The sequence below is a fragment of the Trichechus manatus genome, unplaced genomic scaffold (genome assembly GCF_000243295.1).
Source record: "Trichechus manatus latirostris isolate Lorelei unplaced genomic scaffold, TriManLat1.0 scaffold00182, whole genome shotgun sequence".
Taxonomy (NCBI): domain Eukaryota; kingdom Metazoa; phylum Chordata; class Mammalia; order Sirenia; family Trichechidae; genus Trichechus; species Trichechus manatus.
The window spans coordinates 4973445-4991644 of NW_004444118.1; the positions used below are offsets into that span (position 1 = coordinate 4973445).

Consider the following 18200-nt stretch of genomic DNA (forward strand, 5'->3'; position numbering starts at 1 on the left):
CAACATCATTCTTAATGGAGAGAGGCTGAAAACATTCCCCTTGAGAGCAGGAACAAGACAAGGATGCCCTTTATCACCACTCCTATTTAACATTGTGCTGAAAGTCTTAGCTAGAGCAATAAGGCAAGAAAATAAATAAAGGGTATCCAAACTGGTAATGGAGAAGTTAATCTGTCCCTATCTGTGGATGATATGATACTATACGTAGAAAACCCAAAATATTCTACGAGAAAACTACTGGAACTAATAGATGTAGCAGGGTAGGAGGATACAAGGTATACCTACAAAAATCAGTTGGATTCCTATACACCAATAAAGAGAACAATGAAAAACAAACCAGGAAAACAATATCATTTACAATCACCCCTAAAAACATAAAATACTTAGGAATAAATCTAACCAGGGATGTAAAAGACCTATGCAAAGAAAACTACAAAACACTACTTCAAGAAAGCCAAAGAGATCTACACAAATGGAAAAATATATGATGCTCAAGGATGGGTAGACTCAACATTGTGAAAATGACAATTCTACCCAAAGAAATTTACAAAAAACAATGTAATCTCGATCAAATACCAACAACATTGTTTAAAGAGATGGAAAAACTTACCATTAACTTTATACGGAAAGAGAAGAAGAATTAAGTAGGAGGACTTGCACTACCTGATCTCAGAACCTACTATATAGCTACGGGAGTCACAACAGCCTGGTACTGGTACAATGACAGACACGTTGACCAATGGAACAGAATTGAGAACTTGGATGTAAATGCCTCCACCTATGGTCACCTGATCTTCAACAAGGGCCCAAAATCCATCAGATAGGGAAAAGACAGTCTTTTTAACAAATTGTCATGGCAAAACTGGATATCCATCTGCAAAAAAATGAAACAGGACCCATATCTCACACCATATAAAAAAACTAATTCAAAATAGATCAAAGACCTAAATATAAAGCCAACAACTATAAAGTTCATAGAAGAAAAAATAGGGTTAACGCTAGAGGCCCTAATACGCAGCATTAACAGGACACAAATCATAACAAACAACACAAAAACTACAGAAGATAAGCTAGATAACTGGGATCTTCTAAAAATTAAACACTTATGCTCTTCAAAAGACTTCACAAAAGAATAAAAAGAGAACCCATAGACTGGGAAAAAAATTTTGGTCGTTACAAATCAGAGAAAGGTGTAATCTCTAAAATCTTCAAGAAAATACAACATCTCTACAACAAAAAGATAAATAATCCAATTAAAATATGAGCAAAGGAAATGGACAGACACTTCACCAAAGAAGACATTGAAGCGGCCAACAGACATGTAAGGAAATACTCGTGATCTCTAGCCATTAGAGAAACGCAAATCAAAACCACAATGAGATACCATCTCACCCTGGCATTACTGGCACTAATTAAAAAAAACAAGAAAAAACAAAGGTTGAAGAGGCTGCAAGGAGATCGGAACACTTATGCACTGCTGGTGGGAATGCAAAATGGTACAACCATTTTGGAAAACAATATGGTACTTCCTTAGAAAGCTAGAAATAGAAATTCCATATGATGCAGCAATCCTATGCCTAGGAATATATCCTAGAGAAATAAGAGTCGTCACACGAGTAGGCATATGCAAACCCATGTTCACTGCAGCATTGTTCGTAACAGCAAAAAAATGGAAACAACCTAGATGTCCATCAACAGAAGAATGGATAAACAAACTATGGTACATACACACAATGGAGTATTAAACAATGAGAAAGAACAGTGATGAATCTGCGAAGCATCTCGTAACATGGAGGAATCTGGAGGGGATTACGCTGAGTGAAGTAAGTCAATAACAGAAGGACAAAGATTGTATGAGACCTATTGTAAAAACTCATGAAAAAGTTTACACACAAGAAGAAACCATCTTTGATGGTTATCAGGGAGGGGAGGGGTGGGGGGAAACACTAAATAGACAATACCTAAGTAGTAAATTTGGTGAAGGTTAAGACAGTACACAATAGCAGAGAAGCCAGGACAACTTGCACAAGGCAAGGTTATGCAAGCTCCATAGACACATTGAAACTCCCTGAGGGACGGAATTGCTGGGCTGAGGGCTGTGGGGACCATGGTCTCGGGGAACATCTAGCTCAATTGACATAACATAGTTGATAAACAAAACGTTCTACATTCTACAGTGGTGAGTAGCGTTTGGGGTCTTAAAAGCCTGTGAGCAGCCATCTAAGATTCTGCACTGGTCTCACTCCTTCAGGAGCAAAGGAAAATGAAGAAAACCAAAAACAGAAGGGAAAGATTAGCCCAAAGGACTAATAGACCACAACTACCATGGCCTCCAACAGTCTGAGTCCAGTATAAATAGATGGTGCCTGGCCACCATCACTGACTGCTCTGACAAGGATCACAACAGAGGGTCCCGTACAGAGCTTGAGAAAAATGTAGAACAAAATTCTAACTCACAAAGAAAGACCAGACTTACTGGCCTGATGGCCTGACAGAGAGACTGGAGAAACCCCGAGAGTATGGCCCCCAGACACACTTTTAGCTCAGCCATGAAGTCACTCCCGAGGTTCACCCTTCAGCCAAAGATTAGGCAGGCCCATTAAACAAAAAGAGACTAATGGGATACAACAGCCCAGGACAAGGACTAGAAGGCAGGAAGGGACGGGAAACCCGATAATAGGGAACCCAAGGTCGAGAAGGGGGAATGTTGATATTTTTGTGGGGTTGTTAACCAATATCATAAAACAATATGTGTACTGTTTAAAGAGAAACTATTTGTTCTGTAAACCTTCATCTAAAATACAATAAAAAAATTTAAAAAAAAAGAAATACATACATATGGTTGCTTGATATATGCCAAAGATGATACGGCTGATCATTGAGGAAAGGATGGGTTTGTGAGCATATGGTCAGTAAGTTAGCTATCCACTTGGAAAAAAAATGAAAAGAAATCATACCTTACACTATACATGGAATCAGAGACCTAAACATAAAAGATGAAACTATACATCTTAAGTGAGAATAACAGCACAATTAGAAGAGCGTAGTCAATGTCACCTAAATGTATATGTAAAAAAAATTTTTGAAATGGCGTATCTTTGGCTATGTGTATTTTCACCAAAAAAAAAAAAAAAAAAGTTGAGAATTTAGAGGGTTAAAATGTTGTGGGGTTGTTAACCAATGTCATAAAACAGCATGTGTGTTACTGTTACATGAGAAACTATCTGTTCTGTAAGCCTTCACCTTAAGTACAATAAAATATTTAAAAAAAAAAAAGATGAAACTATAAAAATGATAAAAATAATATATAAAAGTATGTTTATCACCTCAAGAGATAAAGAATTTCCCTAAGATGTCGCTAAATTTATTCGTCATAAAGGAAAATACTGATACACTCAATGACCTTAAAATTAAGAACCTGTAATCAGTGATTTTGGGGGATATTGCACAATGTGATTAATGTAACTGGTGTCACTAGATTGTTCACGTGAAAAACGTTGAATTGGCAAATGTGTTATATTTATTTTTACATCATTAAAAAATGACTGTAAGCATTGGCAAAGGAAATTGGCCTACACTGTTGGTGTGAATATAATTTGGTACAACTACATTAGAAAAGTTTGGTGTCATTTGGTAAAGCTGAAAATAAGCATGGCTTGTTGCCTAACAATTCCATTCTAAGGCAGGTACCAAGGGTGTCATAACGTCATTTATAATAAACCCAAACATGAAACAACTCAAGTGCCAACCAGTAGTAGACTGGATAAACAAATTGTGGAATAGTCATGCAAAGGAATACTATGAAGAAATAAAAACGAGTTTTTTTTTTTTTTTTGGAAACGGGCGTCAGGTTTAATAACAAAAAAAGGGTCAGCAGATGGCCACATCCTTTCCCTGTTATCCATATACCCCTCCCCCCAATATCCTTCATACCTTCATAAATTCAGTCTGGCTACGATCAAGGTTGGGTGTACAAAACAGTCAAAAGCAGCCCTTAGGAAACATTATCTCCAAACATGTGGGTTATGATTCAAAAATGGGTATCTTCACAATGTTCAGCACCTCTTTCCTTTAAAAAAAAATGGTGGAAAAACTCAGTAAGAAAAAACTAGAATATTTTCATAGCTGCCTAGGGAACAAATCTTAATCCTTCCACATAGACAGATACTCTCCTAACCACAGGAGGCCATCTGGACTGAAATCTGAGTTCATTATTCATTCCCTCTCTGGCTCTTCTTGTGGCTTTTCTTAGACCTTTCAGGGGACTTTGAGTGGCTCCTGTGTCTGTAACTACGGTGATGACCTGGGGACTTAGAGCGGGATCTGTGCGGTCGATCTCGACACCTACTGCGATGACGTCTTGGGCTCTTGCTCCTACGCCTTTCTCGGCGAGGCGGGGGGCTTCTCCTTTTGGGAGACCGGCTCCTACTTCTCCTGTATCGCAGTGTGGGAGAGCCACGGGGCTTGTCCAAGTCTCTGTAGCTTCTCCGGCGGTGATCAGGTGATGGCACTTTCTCCAACTTCTCATCTTCCTCTTCCTCCTCTTCACTGGACTCCACGTCATCCATGTCCTCTTCTAGGGCGCTAACCCGAGGCTCCAATTGTTCAGCTTCCGCTAGCACACAGCGTTTCTGTAGTCGGGGCAGAATAATGTCACAGACTCTCTCACTATGCAGTAGCTCATCAATAAACTCATCCACATGCATCAGTTCAAATTCCCCATTTCGGTTTTGGCTCTTGATTTTCCGATAGTCCTCGTACAGAGGCTCCAAGTACTTGTAGCAATCAATTGCAGTGCCTGTCAGCCTCATGTAAAGTGCCCCCAACATGCGGACATACTTGAAGTCTTCATTTTTGATAATTTCTACAATGATCCTTCTCGGGTTGAATTTGCAGCATCTTCAAGGTCAAACACAGAAAAGGAGTTGGCTTTATGTTGCTGCCATAAACGCCACCCACAAACCTTAACTCCATGGCTTTATCAACTACAAGTTCAGCTGTAAGTCCAAAGCATTCCTCTTTCCAGTACTTGGACTCATAGATGCGCGTCCGAATGATCTTCACCACTAGATATTAAGGGTTGGTGCCGTGGATGCTGTGTGCATCCTTCACCGTACGGTTCGCCATCTTAGAAAGCCTACAGCTATATTTTCGTCGGCTCCTTTAATGCGTCACATCCAGGTTAAAACAAACAAACAAACAAAAAAAAAACCGATGTGGATGGAAAAATGTGGACTAAGTCTTACTAGATCACTGAGGGTACCATTTTGAAGCCGGAAACACTGAAGTGGAAGGAACTAACTTCCGCAAACGGAAACACTGCCTGATTCAATCAAACAAGTTTTTTTTTTAAAAAAAAACAAATAAGTTATTTACAATTTTGGTTTTGAATCTTCTCTAGGTATGATAATGTGGCATACATATTCTCTGCATATTATTATAAAAGACAAAAGAAAAAAATTATAAGAGTGTCTAAAAATGTAGCATAGAAGCAATACTTTTTCTAGGAAAGGCTGGGTAATGTCAGGTCAATGAATAACACCTCTGTGTTTTCTGAAAGGAATTCCTGTTGCGGTATAAGGGCCCCTCTGACCACTGGATTGGGCTGAAAAGAAAACAAAGCCAACCCTGGAAATGGAAAAATGGCACTGAATTGCCCACACGGTAAGTTTTGAAAATTCTGGCAGAGATACTTGTATTTGAATTTACTTTGCATGAAAACTAAAATTTCTTATTTTTGTAATAGCGTAAAGGAAGATAGTAACAGTTTGTATGTTGTAAAAGTTTGCAGGCTTCTCAATCACAGGTGATGTGGTGAGGTAGAATGACTGCAAGCTTGGTTCCAGCCTGTTTATGTCATTTAGAGGCCGTTTCATCTTGAGCAAACCACACAAGCTCTTTAAGTCTGTCTCTTCACATATACAGTAAAAACAATAGTACTCATCCTATTGATACCACAGGGTGGATGTGAAGATCAGAGGTTCTGATGTATCTGAATGTACTTCTTAAACTTTAAAAGATTGTATATATAAATGCAAGTTACTTTATTATATGAAACTACCACTGGATCAATCTTCAGCCATTTACAGGGGAATTGTTAGTGACAGCAATGGATGTTTCTTCCTACCTCTTATTCATGGTAAGACCATAGTTGTAATGTTTAGGAAGAGGTAAAGGTTGGCACTGTTGTATGTTATAAGATCTTTACAGTATTGAAAACATTTTGGATAATGATAGAAGACTGGGATTCAGACAATTTCAATAAATATTTGCTTGTCTGAGGAGATGAGGAAGTTTTTAAAAGCTGTTTTATGATGGTAACATTGACACTATTGGGAAGACAACTTTATTTAGTGGAAAGAGCAATGGACTAGGCATCGGTAGGTTTGAAACCTTGTTCTTGCTTTAGCATTTATTACCTTTTTGATCTTGGACAATATGGTAAGCTTTAAAAGTCAGACAGAACATTCATTTATTCTGCTGTATCTACAATGTCTAGCCCATAGTGGGTGTTGGATAAATATTTATAATTCACCTTTGTTTCTTCTTTTACAATATGGAAATAGTAATGTTTAATCTGACTAATTCCGAAAGTGTTTAAAGGGTCAAATATATTGTGAACTAGTTGTTGGAAGCTGTTCATTATATAGAAATGGAAAATACATTTTTAGGGCCTAATATGTTTTAACAATTAGCAAATCATATCAGACGATAACAATTTTTAGCAAGTGAAGAGGAGGACTTTATAATCTGACTGCTGACCTAAGATGTCTGTGTCAGGCTATTTAAGCTCAGCTCAGCCTACGGCAGCTGCAACCCTAGGATAACCAGGGGAGTAAGAAGGCGATGATAGAACCTGGGGCTTAGAAAAAGCTGCTGAGGTCTTTAGCTATTTAAAGAAGCAGAACATTGCTGAGACTCTGGAGAGAAAATGGATGTCAGACCTCTCCCACCAAAGAACACTATGCTTATAGATATAAGTTTGATTCACTACTCTACGTTGTCACTATAGGTGATTTATTTTGTCTCCTGCTCACCAAAGTCCACTGAACAGTGATCAGTACCATGCTGTTGTTTGCTGTTGTGTGCAGTCAAGTCAATTCCAACTCATGGTGACCCTATAGGACAGGGTAGAACTCCCCCCGTATGGTTTCCTAGGATGTAATCTTTATGGGAGCAGATCACCAGGCCTTTTCTCCTGCGGAGTGGCTGGTAGGTTTCAACCACTGACCTTTCGGTTAGCAGCTGAGTGCTTAACCATTGCCCACCAGGGCTTCTTGATCAGTACCATAAGCCAGGAGAAAAATCAGGGCCTGTGAACAACAATAAAAATTACCTGTGACAGAGCAACACATCTTCATTTTGTCTTTTCCTAACATGAACAGGTGGAAGTAGCTGAGGCCCTGTATGTAGTCTCATCGGCCTAGGTGGGAGTCATAGTTTTACTAGCAGCCAATGAAAGCCCTATGGCTTACAACAGTCCCATCCTGTTGTAGTTGGGGTCACCATGAATCAGGGGCAACTGATGGCAGCAAACAACAACAAAGTTGAGGAATTCACTTTTCTTGGCTATAAAAGGGAGATACATACCTCCCAGGGTAATTGCTAATATCAAAGAGATAATATGTGTTGTAAAGCATCTGACATTTAGAGGTTGAATTAATGTTAGTTTCCTTCTTTTCTCGTCTTTGTTCCCTCTGTTTTAAAAAAATGTCTAGTGGCCAACTGATGGATTTTGCTTATTCTGTTACAGGCTTCACTCCAGAGGAGAAGGAGAGTGTGCCTATCTGACTGACAACGGTGTCAGTAGTGCTCGGAGCTACACAGAAAGGAAGTGGATTTGTTCCAAACCAGACACATATGCCCAGATGAAACAGCAAAGCCCTAACTTATCTTCAAAAGCTGTCACACCCTACTAGACCAGCGGCAGGAGTGGCTCTGAGGGGCATAGCTCAGATTCGAAAAACAGAGAGAGTAAAAGGCACATCTATCAGACAAAGCTTTACTAGGGAACTTATTACATACAGAGGTTGACGCCAAGATTCTCGTCACAGACAGAGAAGCATCGCGTCGCACCTGGGTCTGTGAAGGGCAGTGTGGGGTGTGGGTTTATTTACTGTCTAACAATTTGGGAGAAGAATGTGCCTATGTGCAAAGATACATGCAGGGGAACCAGGAAAAAACATGTCTAATCTATGGAGGATGGAGCTATTTTTGTACCAGTCAATGAGTTTCAATTGATGTCATCATGCAGTCAGGCCATTTGGTTTTTTTTTTTTTGGCCCAGGTTACTTTCTCAGTAAGGTAATCTGGTTCTCTCCCAGAGTCCTATGTGGGCAGGAACCATCTTGCATTGGCCATGGCCCTCACAGAAGCTCATAGGTAGATACATATAAATTACTATCTGCAGCTGCTGCTTGAATTTTCACTGTTTCTGAGGGAACTATGAAGATGATGAAAGGATGTTTTTAGATTACCTTTCCAAATATAAGAATCTGTTTATCTCAGTTCCTCTTTTAGATCTTTCTGTGATGTAATTGCTTTGTTTGCAATCCAGAGTTTCCATTTTACCTGGATTTCTAGCTCCTGCCTAGAGGTAAGTATCTCAAGTTTGTTCAGTAAATGGTGATCTGGATTCCAGCTAGTTCTCATTTTTGATATCTATGACCTTCTGTTCTCTAAACTTACACAGCTCTGCTCTCAGACCTTGACATCCAGAGTGAGAACAAACTCAGACCTAGGATTATTCCCTGCAGTGATTGACAGCTCTTAGAGAAGTTCCCATACTTGCCTCTCTGCCCTAATGCAGGGTTTTGCAATTAAAAAAAAAAAAAAAGTTATACTTGGCTTAATGCGGTTTGGTGGAAAGACTATAGGGGTATTTCCTAGGGTAGAGTTGCCAGACTTAGTAAGTGAAAATACAGTTTCCCTAGTTAAATTTGATTTCTAGATAAGCTAAGGCATAGGATTGACAAGAATCATAAGTGATTAATATATATATAAACTCCTATTTCTTATTAGAGCTAAGATACACATACACACAAAAAAAGAGGAAAAATTGAAACTCACACACACACACACACACACACACAAAAAAAAAAAAACAAAACAAAACCACCACTAGCAGCAACAAAAAAAGCACCCCAGCATAGCTATCCTATTGAAGGGTGATAGAATCTCTTCAGTTCTTCCAATGAGATAATAGAGAAGAGGAATGGGATAGAAGTGACCTTCTTGAACCTTTCTGAGAAAAACTTAGGTCCTGCAGAGCAAGTATTTTTTTTATTTTTTTTTAAATTGTACTTTGGATGAAGGTTTGCAGAACAAATAGTTTCTCATTAAACAGTCAGTACACATACTGTTTTATGACATTGGCTGACAACCCCACAACATGTCAACACTCTCCCTTTTTTTTTTTTTTTTGGTGAAAATAGACATAGCCAAAGATGACACCATTTCAAAAATTTCTACATGCACAATTCAGTGACATTGAGTACGTTCTTCCAGTTGTGCTGCTGTTCTCACTTTAGATGAGGTTTACAGAACAAAATAGTTTCTCATTAAACAGTACACATGTTGCCCTATGACAAGGTTAACAACCCCACTACGTGTCAACACTGTCCTTACTCAACCTTGGGTTCCCTATCACCAGCTTTCCTGCCCCCCCCGCCTTCTTGTCCCTGTCCCTGGCCTGCGGTGCCTCATTAGTCCCATTTTGTTTTATGGGGCTGTCCAATCCCTGGCTGAACGGTGAACCTCGGAAGTGACTTCACCACTGAGCTAAAAGTGTGTCTGGGAGCCATACTTCTGGAGTTTCTCCAGTCTTTCAGGCCAGTAAATCTGGTCTTTTTGTGCGTGTGTTAGAATTTTGTTCAACATCCTTCTCCAGCTCTGTCCAGAACCCTCTGTTGTGATCCCGGTCAGAGCAGTCAGTGGTGGTAGCCGGGCACCATCTAGCTGTACTGGACTCAGTCCGGTGGAGGCCTTAGTAGCTGTGGTCCATTAGTCCTTTGGACTGATCTTTTTCTTGTCCCCTGTTCTCTTCATTCTCCCTTGCTCCGAAATGGTTGAGACCAGTGGAGTATCTTAGATGGTTGCTCACAGGCTTTTAAGACCCCAGACCCTACTCACCAAGGTAGAATGTAGAACATTATGTTTATAAATTGTGTTATGCCAATTGAGCTAGATGTTCCCCGGGACCATGGTCCCCACAGCCCTCCACCCAGCAATTCACTCCCTCAGGGAGTTTGGATGTGTCTACGGAGCTTCCATGACATTTCCTTGTACAACTTGTGCTGGCTTCCCCAGTATTGTGTACTGTTGTACCCTTCACCAAAGTTATCACTTATCTATTGTCTATTTAGTTCCCCCCATCCCTTGTAACCAACAAAGATTGTTTCTTTTTGTGTATAAACATTTACCTGAGTTTTTACAATAGAGGTCTCATACAATATTTGTTCTTTTGTGATTGACTTATTTCACTCAGCATAATGTTCTCCAGTTTCATCTGTGTTATGAGATGCTTCACAGATCCATCATTGTTCTTTATCTTTGCACAGTAATCCATTGTGTGTATGTACCATAGTTTGTATATCCATTCATCTGTTGACGGGCATCTGGGTTGTTTCCATCATTTTACTATTGTGAACAGTGCTGCAATGAGAGCAAGTATTTTTGATTTGTATTTAGTTGAACTACAAATGCTGTTTTTTTCTTTAAAAAACTTTAAGCTCATTTTGAAAACATAAGTATCGTATCAAGTGTTTTGTATATAGACCTTGATTTTGTTACGAAATTTATAGATTTCATCTCAATGTATATAGTATTAGAAGAGTGATGAAGTCTGAAAATTTTATTATAAGAAAATCGAATTTTTCAGATGAAACATATCTCAAGTTCTATGCTATTCAGAATAGAGAATAACATTCACTAGTCAGTTTGAAATGAATATGAAGTTGAGAATCTGAAGAGTTGATTTTAATGAAGGATTCTAAAATATACTGGTCATAAAACCTTGAATTATCTACTGTACCTCTCTGAGGCTCAGTATTCCTACCTCATAAACTCTGTTTTGACTAAGTGAGTAAATAAATACAAAATATTTTGAAAGTTGTAAACTTCTGTATAAAAGTACTATCTTTTTCTAGTATGGTAGCAATGGCAGATTGGGGTATCAAACAACAAATATAAAATATCCCTAAGACACTGTACTTAAATAAATCCTTTTTTGATAATAGAATTATAAGAGCCAATTTTTGTACTCTTACAAAATATACTGTATCTTATTGAGTTTGACTTATATCTACCACTAGGGAAATACTTGGAACTTACGAATATAAATTCCTAATATCTCCTTGTTTACTTGTCTTTTATGTCTTTCTCATAAAAGGGGAATATAGAATGTTGTGACTGCATTGCTTATTAAACTATCATTTATTGAATATATACATATATATATATATACATATATACACACTTCACTGGTTTTGCTTTTCTAGAGAACCCAGCCTAAGACAGTTACTTTCAGAATACCTATCTTTACTATAAATCTTGAAGAGCAGTTTGGTCATATAGTGATATTTCAATTTCTAGTATCTGGCAGTATTACTGTCATGGTTTGAATTATGTCCCCCGAAAAATGTGTGTATCAGTTTGGCTGGGCCATGATTCCTGGTACTATGTGATTTCCCTATGTGTTGTAAATCCTGCCTCTATGATGTTAATGAGGGAGGGTGGGTGGCAGTTGTGTTAGTAAGGCAGGACTGGATCTACAAGACTGGATTGTGTCCTGAGGCAATCTCTTGAGATATAAAAGAGAGAAGTGAGCAGTGAGACAGGGGGACCTCATACCATCAAGAAAGCAGTGCCAGGAGCAGAGGGCATCCTTTGGACCGGGGTCCCTGTGCAAAGAAGCTCCTAGTCCGGGTGAACATTGATGAGAAGGCCAACAGAGAGAGAAAGACTTCCCCTGGAGCTGACACCCTGAATTTGGACTTTTAGCCTACTTTAACTATGAGGAAATAAACTTCTCTTCATTAAAACCATCCACTTGTGGTATTCCTCTTGTAGCAGCACTAGATAACTAAGACAATTACCAAATGCTACTACCATGATAAATGGAGAAAATATAGAAGCAGTCAAAGATTTCATTTTACTTGAATCCACAATCAATGCAAATGGAAACAGCAATCAAGAAATCGAATGACATATTGCACTGGGCAAATCTTACGCAAAAGACCTCTTTAAAGTGCTAAAAAGCAAAGATGCAGCTGACCCAGGCCATAATATTTTCAATTGCTTCATGTGTATGAGAAACCTGGACAATGAATAAGAAAGACCGAAGAAGAATTGATGCTTTTGATTTATGGTATTAGTGAATAATACCGAATATACCATGCATTGCCAGAAGAACAAACAAATCTGTCTTGGAAGAAGTGCAGCCAGAATGTTCCTTAGAAGCAAGGATGATGAGACTTCATCTACATTGTATGTGTTATCAGGAGTTCCAGTCCCTGGAGAAGGACATCATACTTGGCAAAATAGAGGGTCAGCAAAAAAGAGGAAGTCCCTCAACGAGATGGATTGACATAGTGGCTGTAACAATGTGCTCAAACATAACAACGATTGTGAGGATGGTGCAGGTCCGGGCAGTCTTCATTCTGTTGTTCATAGGGTTGCAATGAGTCAGAACCAACTCGATGTCACGTAACAACAACACACGTTCACTGTGTCACAAAGGAGCTGTGAAAATCACTCAAGTATTGTGTCAAAGCAGCTTCGACTTTAACATGTTATACAGAAGGTTTGCATTTTCTAAGCTTTCATTTTATAATCAGTTTGGTTATGGCATTATGTAGGAAAGCAATTTATAATAAAAGCAATAGATACAAAATTATTTTAAAAATTGATTTCCACTCATTCTCCCTTCCCACACTGCACTAGCCTCTATCTCTGCCTCAGCATCAAGGTCTGTGAGCTGTTTCTCACTGGCTGACACTTGATAATACAGGCCAAATGTAATGCATTATACAAATTGAAATTGCTTGCAAAATATTTAGCATTTCACGAGAAAAATGAAAGTGATAGAGATTTGCTTAAATCACAGGTAAAGGCACTGAAAAATGGAAGAACATCAGATTTAGACTCACCATTCAAAAATCGAAAATCAACAGGTATACTAAGAACATTGGTAGGTGCTTCAAGGGAGAATGAATTGTGGAATGCAGTTTTAAAAGATTCTCTTGGTAAAGCTAAAATCTGTAGTTTTTTTTTTTGCAAAAATTATACTTTATACGACAATGTTAAAAAAAATCAAACAGAAAGTGTACTGCACTATCATACTATCATAGCATTTTGTTGAAAAATATGCCCCCACAAACTCTCAACACTTGATTGTTTTTTCTTCTAAGAATTAATGTATGTACACAGCTGTACCTTAATATTTAAGTATAAGATAAATTTAATTTCAAAACTAGTTTGCTTTATTTTTCAAGATGTTGTTAGCTGCTATTGAGGCAGCTCTGACTAATGGTGACCCTATGTATAACAGAAAAAAATATTACCTGATCCTGCACCATTTTCATGATCATGGGCATGTTTGAGTCCAGTCGGACAATATTCTGTTCTCATCCATAGGGTTTTTATTGGCTAATTTTCAGAAGTAGATCGCCACGTCTATTTTTCCTACTCTGTCTTAGTCTGGAAGCTTCACTGAAACCTGTCCACCATGGGTGACCCTGCTGGTATTTAAAACACTGGTGGCATAGCTTTCTAGCATTATAACAACACATAAGCCACCACAGTATGACAAACTCCCAGATGAGTTCCACTCCTTCACCTTTTATTGTGAAATGCTAGTTCTTCTTTTGTGTAGTTTTATTTAAGTGGCTTCTTTCTAGTTCCAATAATACTTATATAATGAGGACCTTCTGCACCCATTTGTCGTAGTCATCTAGTGCTGCTGTTTAACAAGTGGATGGCTTTAACAAACAGAAGTTTACTATCTCACAGTCTAGTTGGCTAGAAGTCCAAATTCAGGGTATCAACTCCAGGAGAAGATTTTCTCTGTCAGCTCTGGAGGAAAGTCCTTACCATTAATATTCCCCTGGACTAAGAGCTTTTCCAAGCAGGAACCTTGGGTCCAAGGAATGTGCTCTGCTCCTGGCACTGCTTTCTTGGTGGTAAGATGTCACCCTGTATCTCTGCTTGCTTCTCTCTTTTATATCTCAACAGAGATTGGCTCAAGACATAATCCAATCTTGTAGATTGAGTCCTGCCTTATTAACATAACTGCCATCTATCCCACCTCAATAACATCATAGAGGTAGGATTTACAACACATAGGAAAATCACATCAGATGACAAAATAGTGGACAACCACACCGTATAGAAATCATGGCCTGGTCAAATTGATACACATTTTTTTTTATTAAATTGTACTTTACAGGAAGGTTTACAGAACAAACTAGCCTCTCATTAAACAGTACACATATTGTTTTATGACATTGGTTAACAACACCATGACATGTCAACATTCTGCCTTCTCAACCTTGGGTTCCCTATTACCAGCTTTCCTGTCCCCTTCTGCCTTCTAGTCCTTGCTCCTGGGCTGGTGTGTCCCTTTAGTCTCATTTTGTTTTATGGGCCCGTCTAATCTTTGGCTGAAGGGTGAACTTCAGGAGTGATTTCATTACTGAGCTAAAAGGGTGTCCAGGGGCCATACTCTAGGGGTTTCTCCAGTCTCTGTCAGGCCAATAAGTCTGGTCTTTTTTTGTGAGTTAGAATTTTGTTCTATATTTTTCTCCAGCTCTGTCCTGGACCCTCTATTGTGACCCCTGTTAGGGCAGTCAGTGGTGGAAGCCAGGCATCATCTAGTACTACTGGACTCAGTCTGGTGGAGGCCATGGTAGTTGTGGTCCATTAGCCCTTTGGACTAATCTTTCCCTCATATCTTTAGTTTTCTTCATTATCCCTTGCTCCTGAAGGGATGAGTCCAGTGAAATATCTTAGATGGCTGCTTATAGACTTCTAAGATCCCAGACACTACTCACCAAAGTAGAATTTAGAACGTTTTCTTTATAAACTATGATATGCCAATTGAGCTAGATGTGCCCCGACACCATGGTCCCCACAGCCCTCAGTCAAGCAACTCAGTCCCTCAGGGAGTTTGGATGTGTCTATGCAGCTTCCATGACCTTGCCTTGTACAAGTTGTGCTGGTTTCCCCAGTACTGTGTCCTGTCTTACCCTTTACCAAAGCTACCACTTATCTATTGTCTATTTAGGGTACACGTATTTTTGGGGGACACATTTCAGTCCATGATACCATTTAAGGTGGTTTAAGAACAAAATAAAAAATAGGATTTAGAAATTGCTAGCGTAATTTCACATTATTAGGTACATACCTTATTCTTTTCACTCTGTGCCTTTGTATCAACTGTGCCTCCTCCCCAAAATTACCACTATTTTAATTTTTATAAAAATTTCCCCGGCTTTTTAAAAATTTTTGTTTATTTTTGACCACAAATATAAATTGCTTTCTAAAAACTTTGTTTTTAAACTTTATGTGTATATACTGTGCATCTATTCCTTAGAGACTTTCTTCTTTTATTCAACATTTTGTTTGTGAGATTCAACTTGTTGTCACATGTAGCTGTGCAGATCACTAATTTTAATTTCTACTACTGTACTTTAGCATTCTTCTTTTGAAGGATAGCATGAGGCATTTCCTGTTTGGGAGGCCTTTTGAAACAGAAGGAATTTTTTAAATAAATAATCCTGAGTAAACTTGAAATCCATGATTCTGAAAAGCGTTGAACTGAGCACGTGACACACTAATCTGCTGTTGTTTTCTCGTTGGATCATTTAAGCTGAAGAGCTCAGATTTTGAGGTGTGTGCTCATTTCATTTCATTTTCATTGTATGTTTGTGGTCAACCAAATTAGGGTGGAGTCCATTTGAGGCAGGAACCAAGGACTTCCTTTGACATGAAAGAAATACCCTCTTCTCTTTGAAATCTGGGAATTTTGGCGCATATCACAAGCCGCAGAAGTGCCTGTAGTTATTTCAGAGGTTGCAGGTGCAGGAGGAGTAGAGAAGCTGCAGGGGCAGACTGGTATCATTATAAGATGGCTCTGGCTGTTATTGTTGGGTGCTTTCAAGTCAATTTCAACACACAGTAAGCACATTTGACAAGGTAGAACTGCCCTATAAAGTTTCCAAGGCTGTAATCTTTATAAGAGCAGATTGCCACACCTTTCTCCCTCGAAGGGACTGATGGGACTGATGGGTTCAAATCTCCTACCTTTTGGTTAGCAGTTGAGTGCTTAGCCACTGCGCCACTGGGGATCCTTTAGGATGGATCTAAAAACCCATTGCCATCAAGTAGATCCTGACTCATATCGACCTTATAGGACAGAGAAGAACATCCCCATCGGGTTTCCAAAGCAATAATCTTTACAGAAGCAGACTGCCACATCTTTCTCCCATGGAGCAACTGGTGGGTTCCAACTGCTGACCTTGCAGTTAGTAGCCCAGCGCTTAACGCTGCATCACCAGGGCTCCCTCTGTGCCATCAGACAAAACAGAACAAAGCAAAGCAAAACAAAACAAACCTGTTGCCGTAAAGTCGATTTCAACTCATAGCAACCCTATAGGACAGAGTAGAACTGTCCCATAGGGTTTCCAAGGAGCTGCTGGTGGATTTGAACTGCAGAAGTTTTGGTTAGCAGCTGAGCTCTTAACCACTGCACCTCCAGAGCCCTGTATAATTGGTTGAAGTGTTATCTTGTGATGTGATTCTCTTCTATCATCCTAGAAACTTTAATACATTTTATCAAGTTTTCAGCCTGTTTTCTGCTGTGTCATAGGGAATTAATTGTAGTGTTTTTATAATGCCGCAGCATAAACTGTGTATGGAAAAGCAGCAACAACTGGAAGAAGCCAACTGATGACATGTTAAAATAGAAGAAGGACCTATTCAAATGTAGGCTATCTACCTAATCTAGAGCCGCCCTGGCTGAAGTAGTCAATAACTTTTAATGTATATTTATAAAAAAGGTAAATAGCTCCCTAGAATATTACAAAAGAACCCTGAGAGGGAGCTGGTAAAGTCTGACTTTCTTCTGTACAAGTGAGATGGAGCTTGGCATATTGTGATTTGGGCATTAAAGAAGAATTATGTTTAACGTATGGCCTCCGTAATAAAGTTGGAGATACTGAGGGCCATAAAAATGACAAGATACTCAAACTTAGTTAAAGGTAACTTTTTGTACAAGCAATCCCTTTTTAATCACAGTATGTTTATTGACTCAACAACAACAACAACAAAAAACAACAACCAGGGTCGCTTGTGTGGTAATATGTGCAGTAGTTACTATGGTAACATTGTACGCTAGGAAGAGCACTGGAGGCAGAATCAGGACTGTTGTGGTTGGAAACTGTCTTGTTTGAAGTGTGGAAAACCAGATGAGTAGAAACTTGAACTGGGCTTTCATTTAGGAAAGTAGGCATTACTGTTGTCAGGTTTAATTTCTTTAATTCATTGTCCTTTTTCAATCAACTGTTTGAGCAGTGAATGTCTTGAAATCTCTTTTTATTTTATTTTTTTTAATTTTCTCTTTCAAATTGAGTGGCTAGTTTAGATGAGTGGTTCCAAATTTTCATGCGTGTGAAAATAATCTGGAGAGCTTTTTATTGAAAATATATATTCTCAGGTTGTATCTCATATCTATTGGATTAAAATCTTTTGGGTTGGAGACTAAGAATTTGCTATTTTAAAAAGCTCTGATGACAAATTTGGAACAATTTATTATATTTGTCTTTGATTTTGGCTCCAAAGTTACAAATTTGGTTCATTTCATTATCTCCTTGCGCATTCAAATTCTATGATTCAGTTCGTTGTTGTATCTGTAATAAAACTATATCTCTACACTGTCTCAATATATAGTCAAATTTCACTTTCTAAAGCATCTGGGGGTTAACAGCTCAAGTTTTTATATTGATAGATTATTGCCAGAGTAATTATGAGGCACAACCTGTCAAATATGATTTTAGTTCTGTTATTAAAGGTTTATTTTCAATAGTGTTAAGTTTTATTAAGCACAACAAACCAAAGGAAATTTTTATAACATATGGTGAGTCACAGTGACCAAATCTTGTATAGCTTGTGGCTAAGCCCTGCTTTTCTTTGACAGTCAGGTA

At 38.6% G+C, this 18200-nt stretch overlaps 1 protein-coding gene and 1 pseudogene across 2 annotated transcripts in view; one reads left to right on the forward strand and one right to left on the reverse strand.

Annotated features, from left to right (window-relative positions):
* Positions 1 to 9018, forward strand: part of LOC101351278 (C-type lectin domain family 2 member D) — a 31218-nt gene extending 22200 nt beyond the window's left edge. For both annotated transcript variants that reach the window (XM_023741554.1, XM_023741555.1), the window contains 2 exons: positions 5561 to 5664; positions 7754 to 9018. In XM_023741554.1, the coding sequence (XP_023597322.1) occupies positions 5561 to 5664; positions 7754 to 7919 (270 nt within the window). In that variant the 3' untranslated portion in view covers positions 7920 to 9018. The remainder of the gene's footprint in view (positions 1 to 5560; positions 5665 to 7753) is intronic.
* LOC101341111 (pre-mRNA-splicing factor 38A pseudogene) lies at positions 3837 to 5544 on the reverse strand (annotated as a pseudogene).
* Positions 9019 to 18200: the final 9182 nt, after the last annotated feature.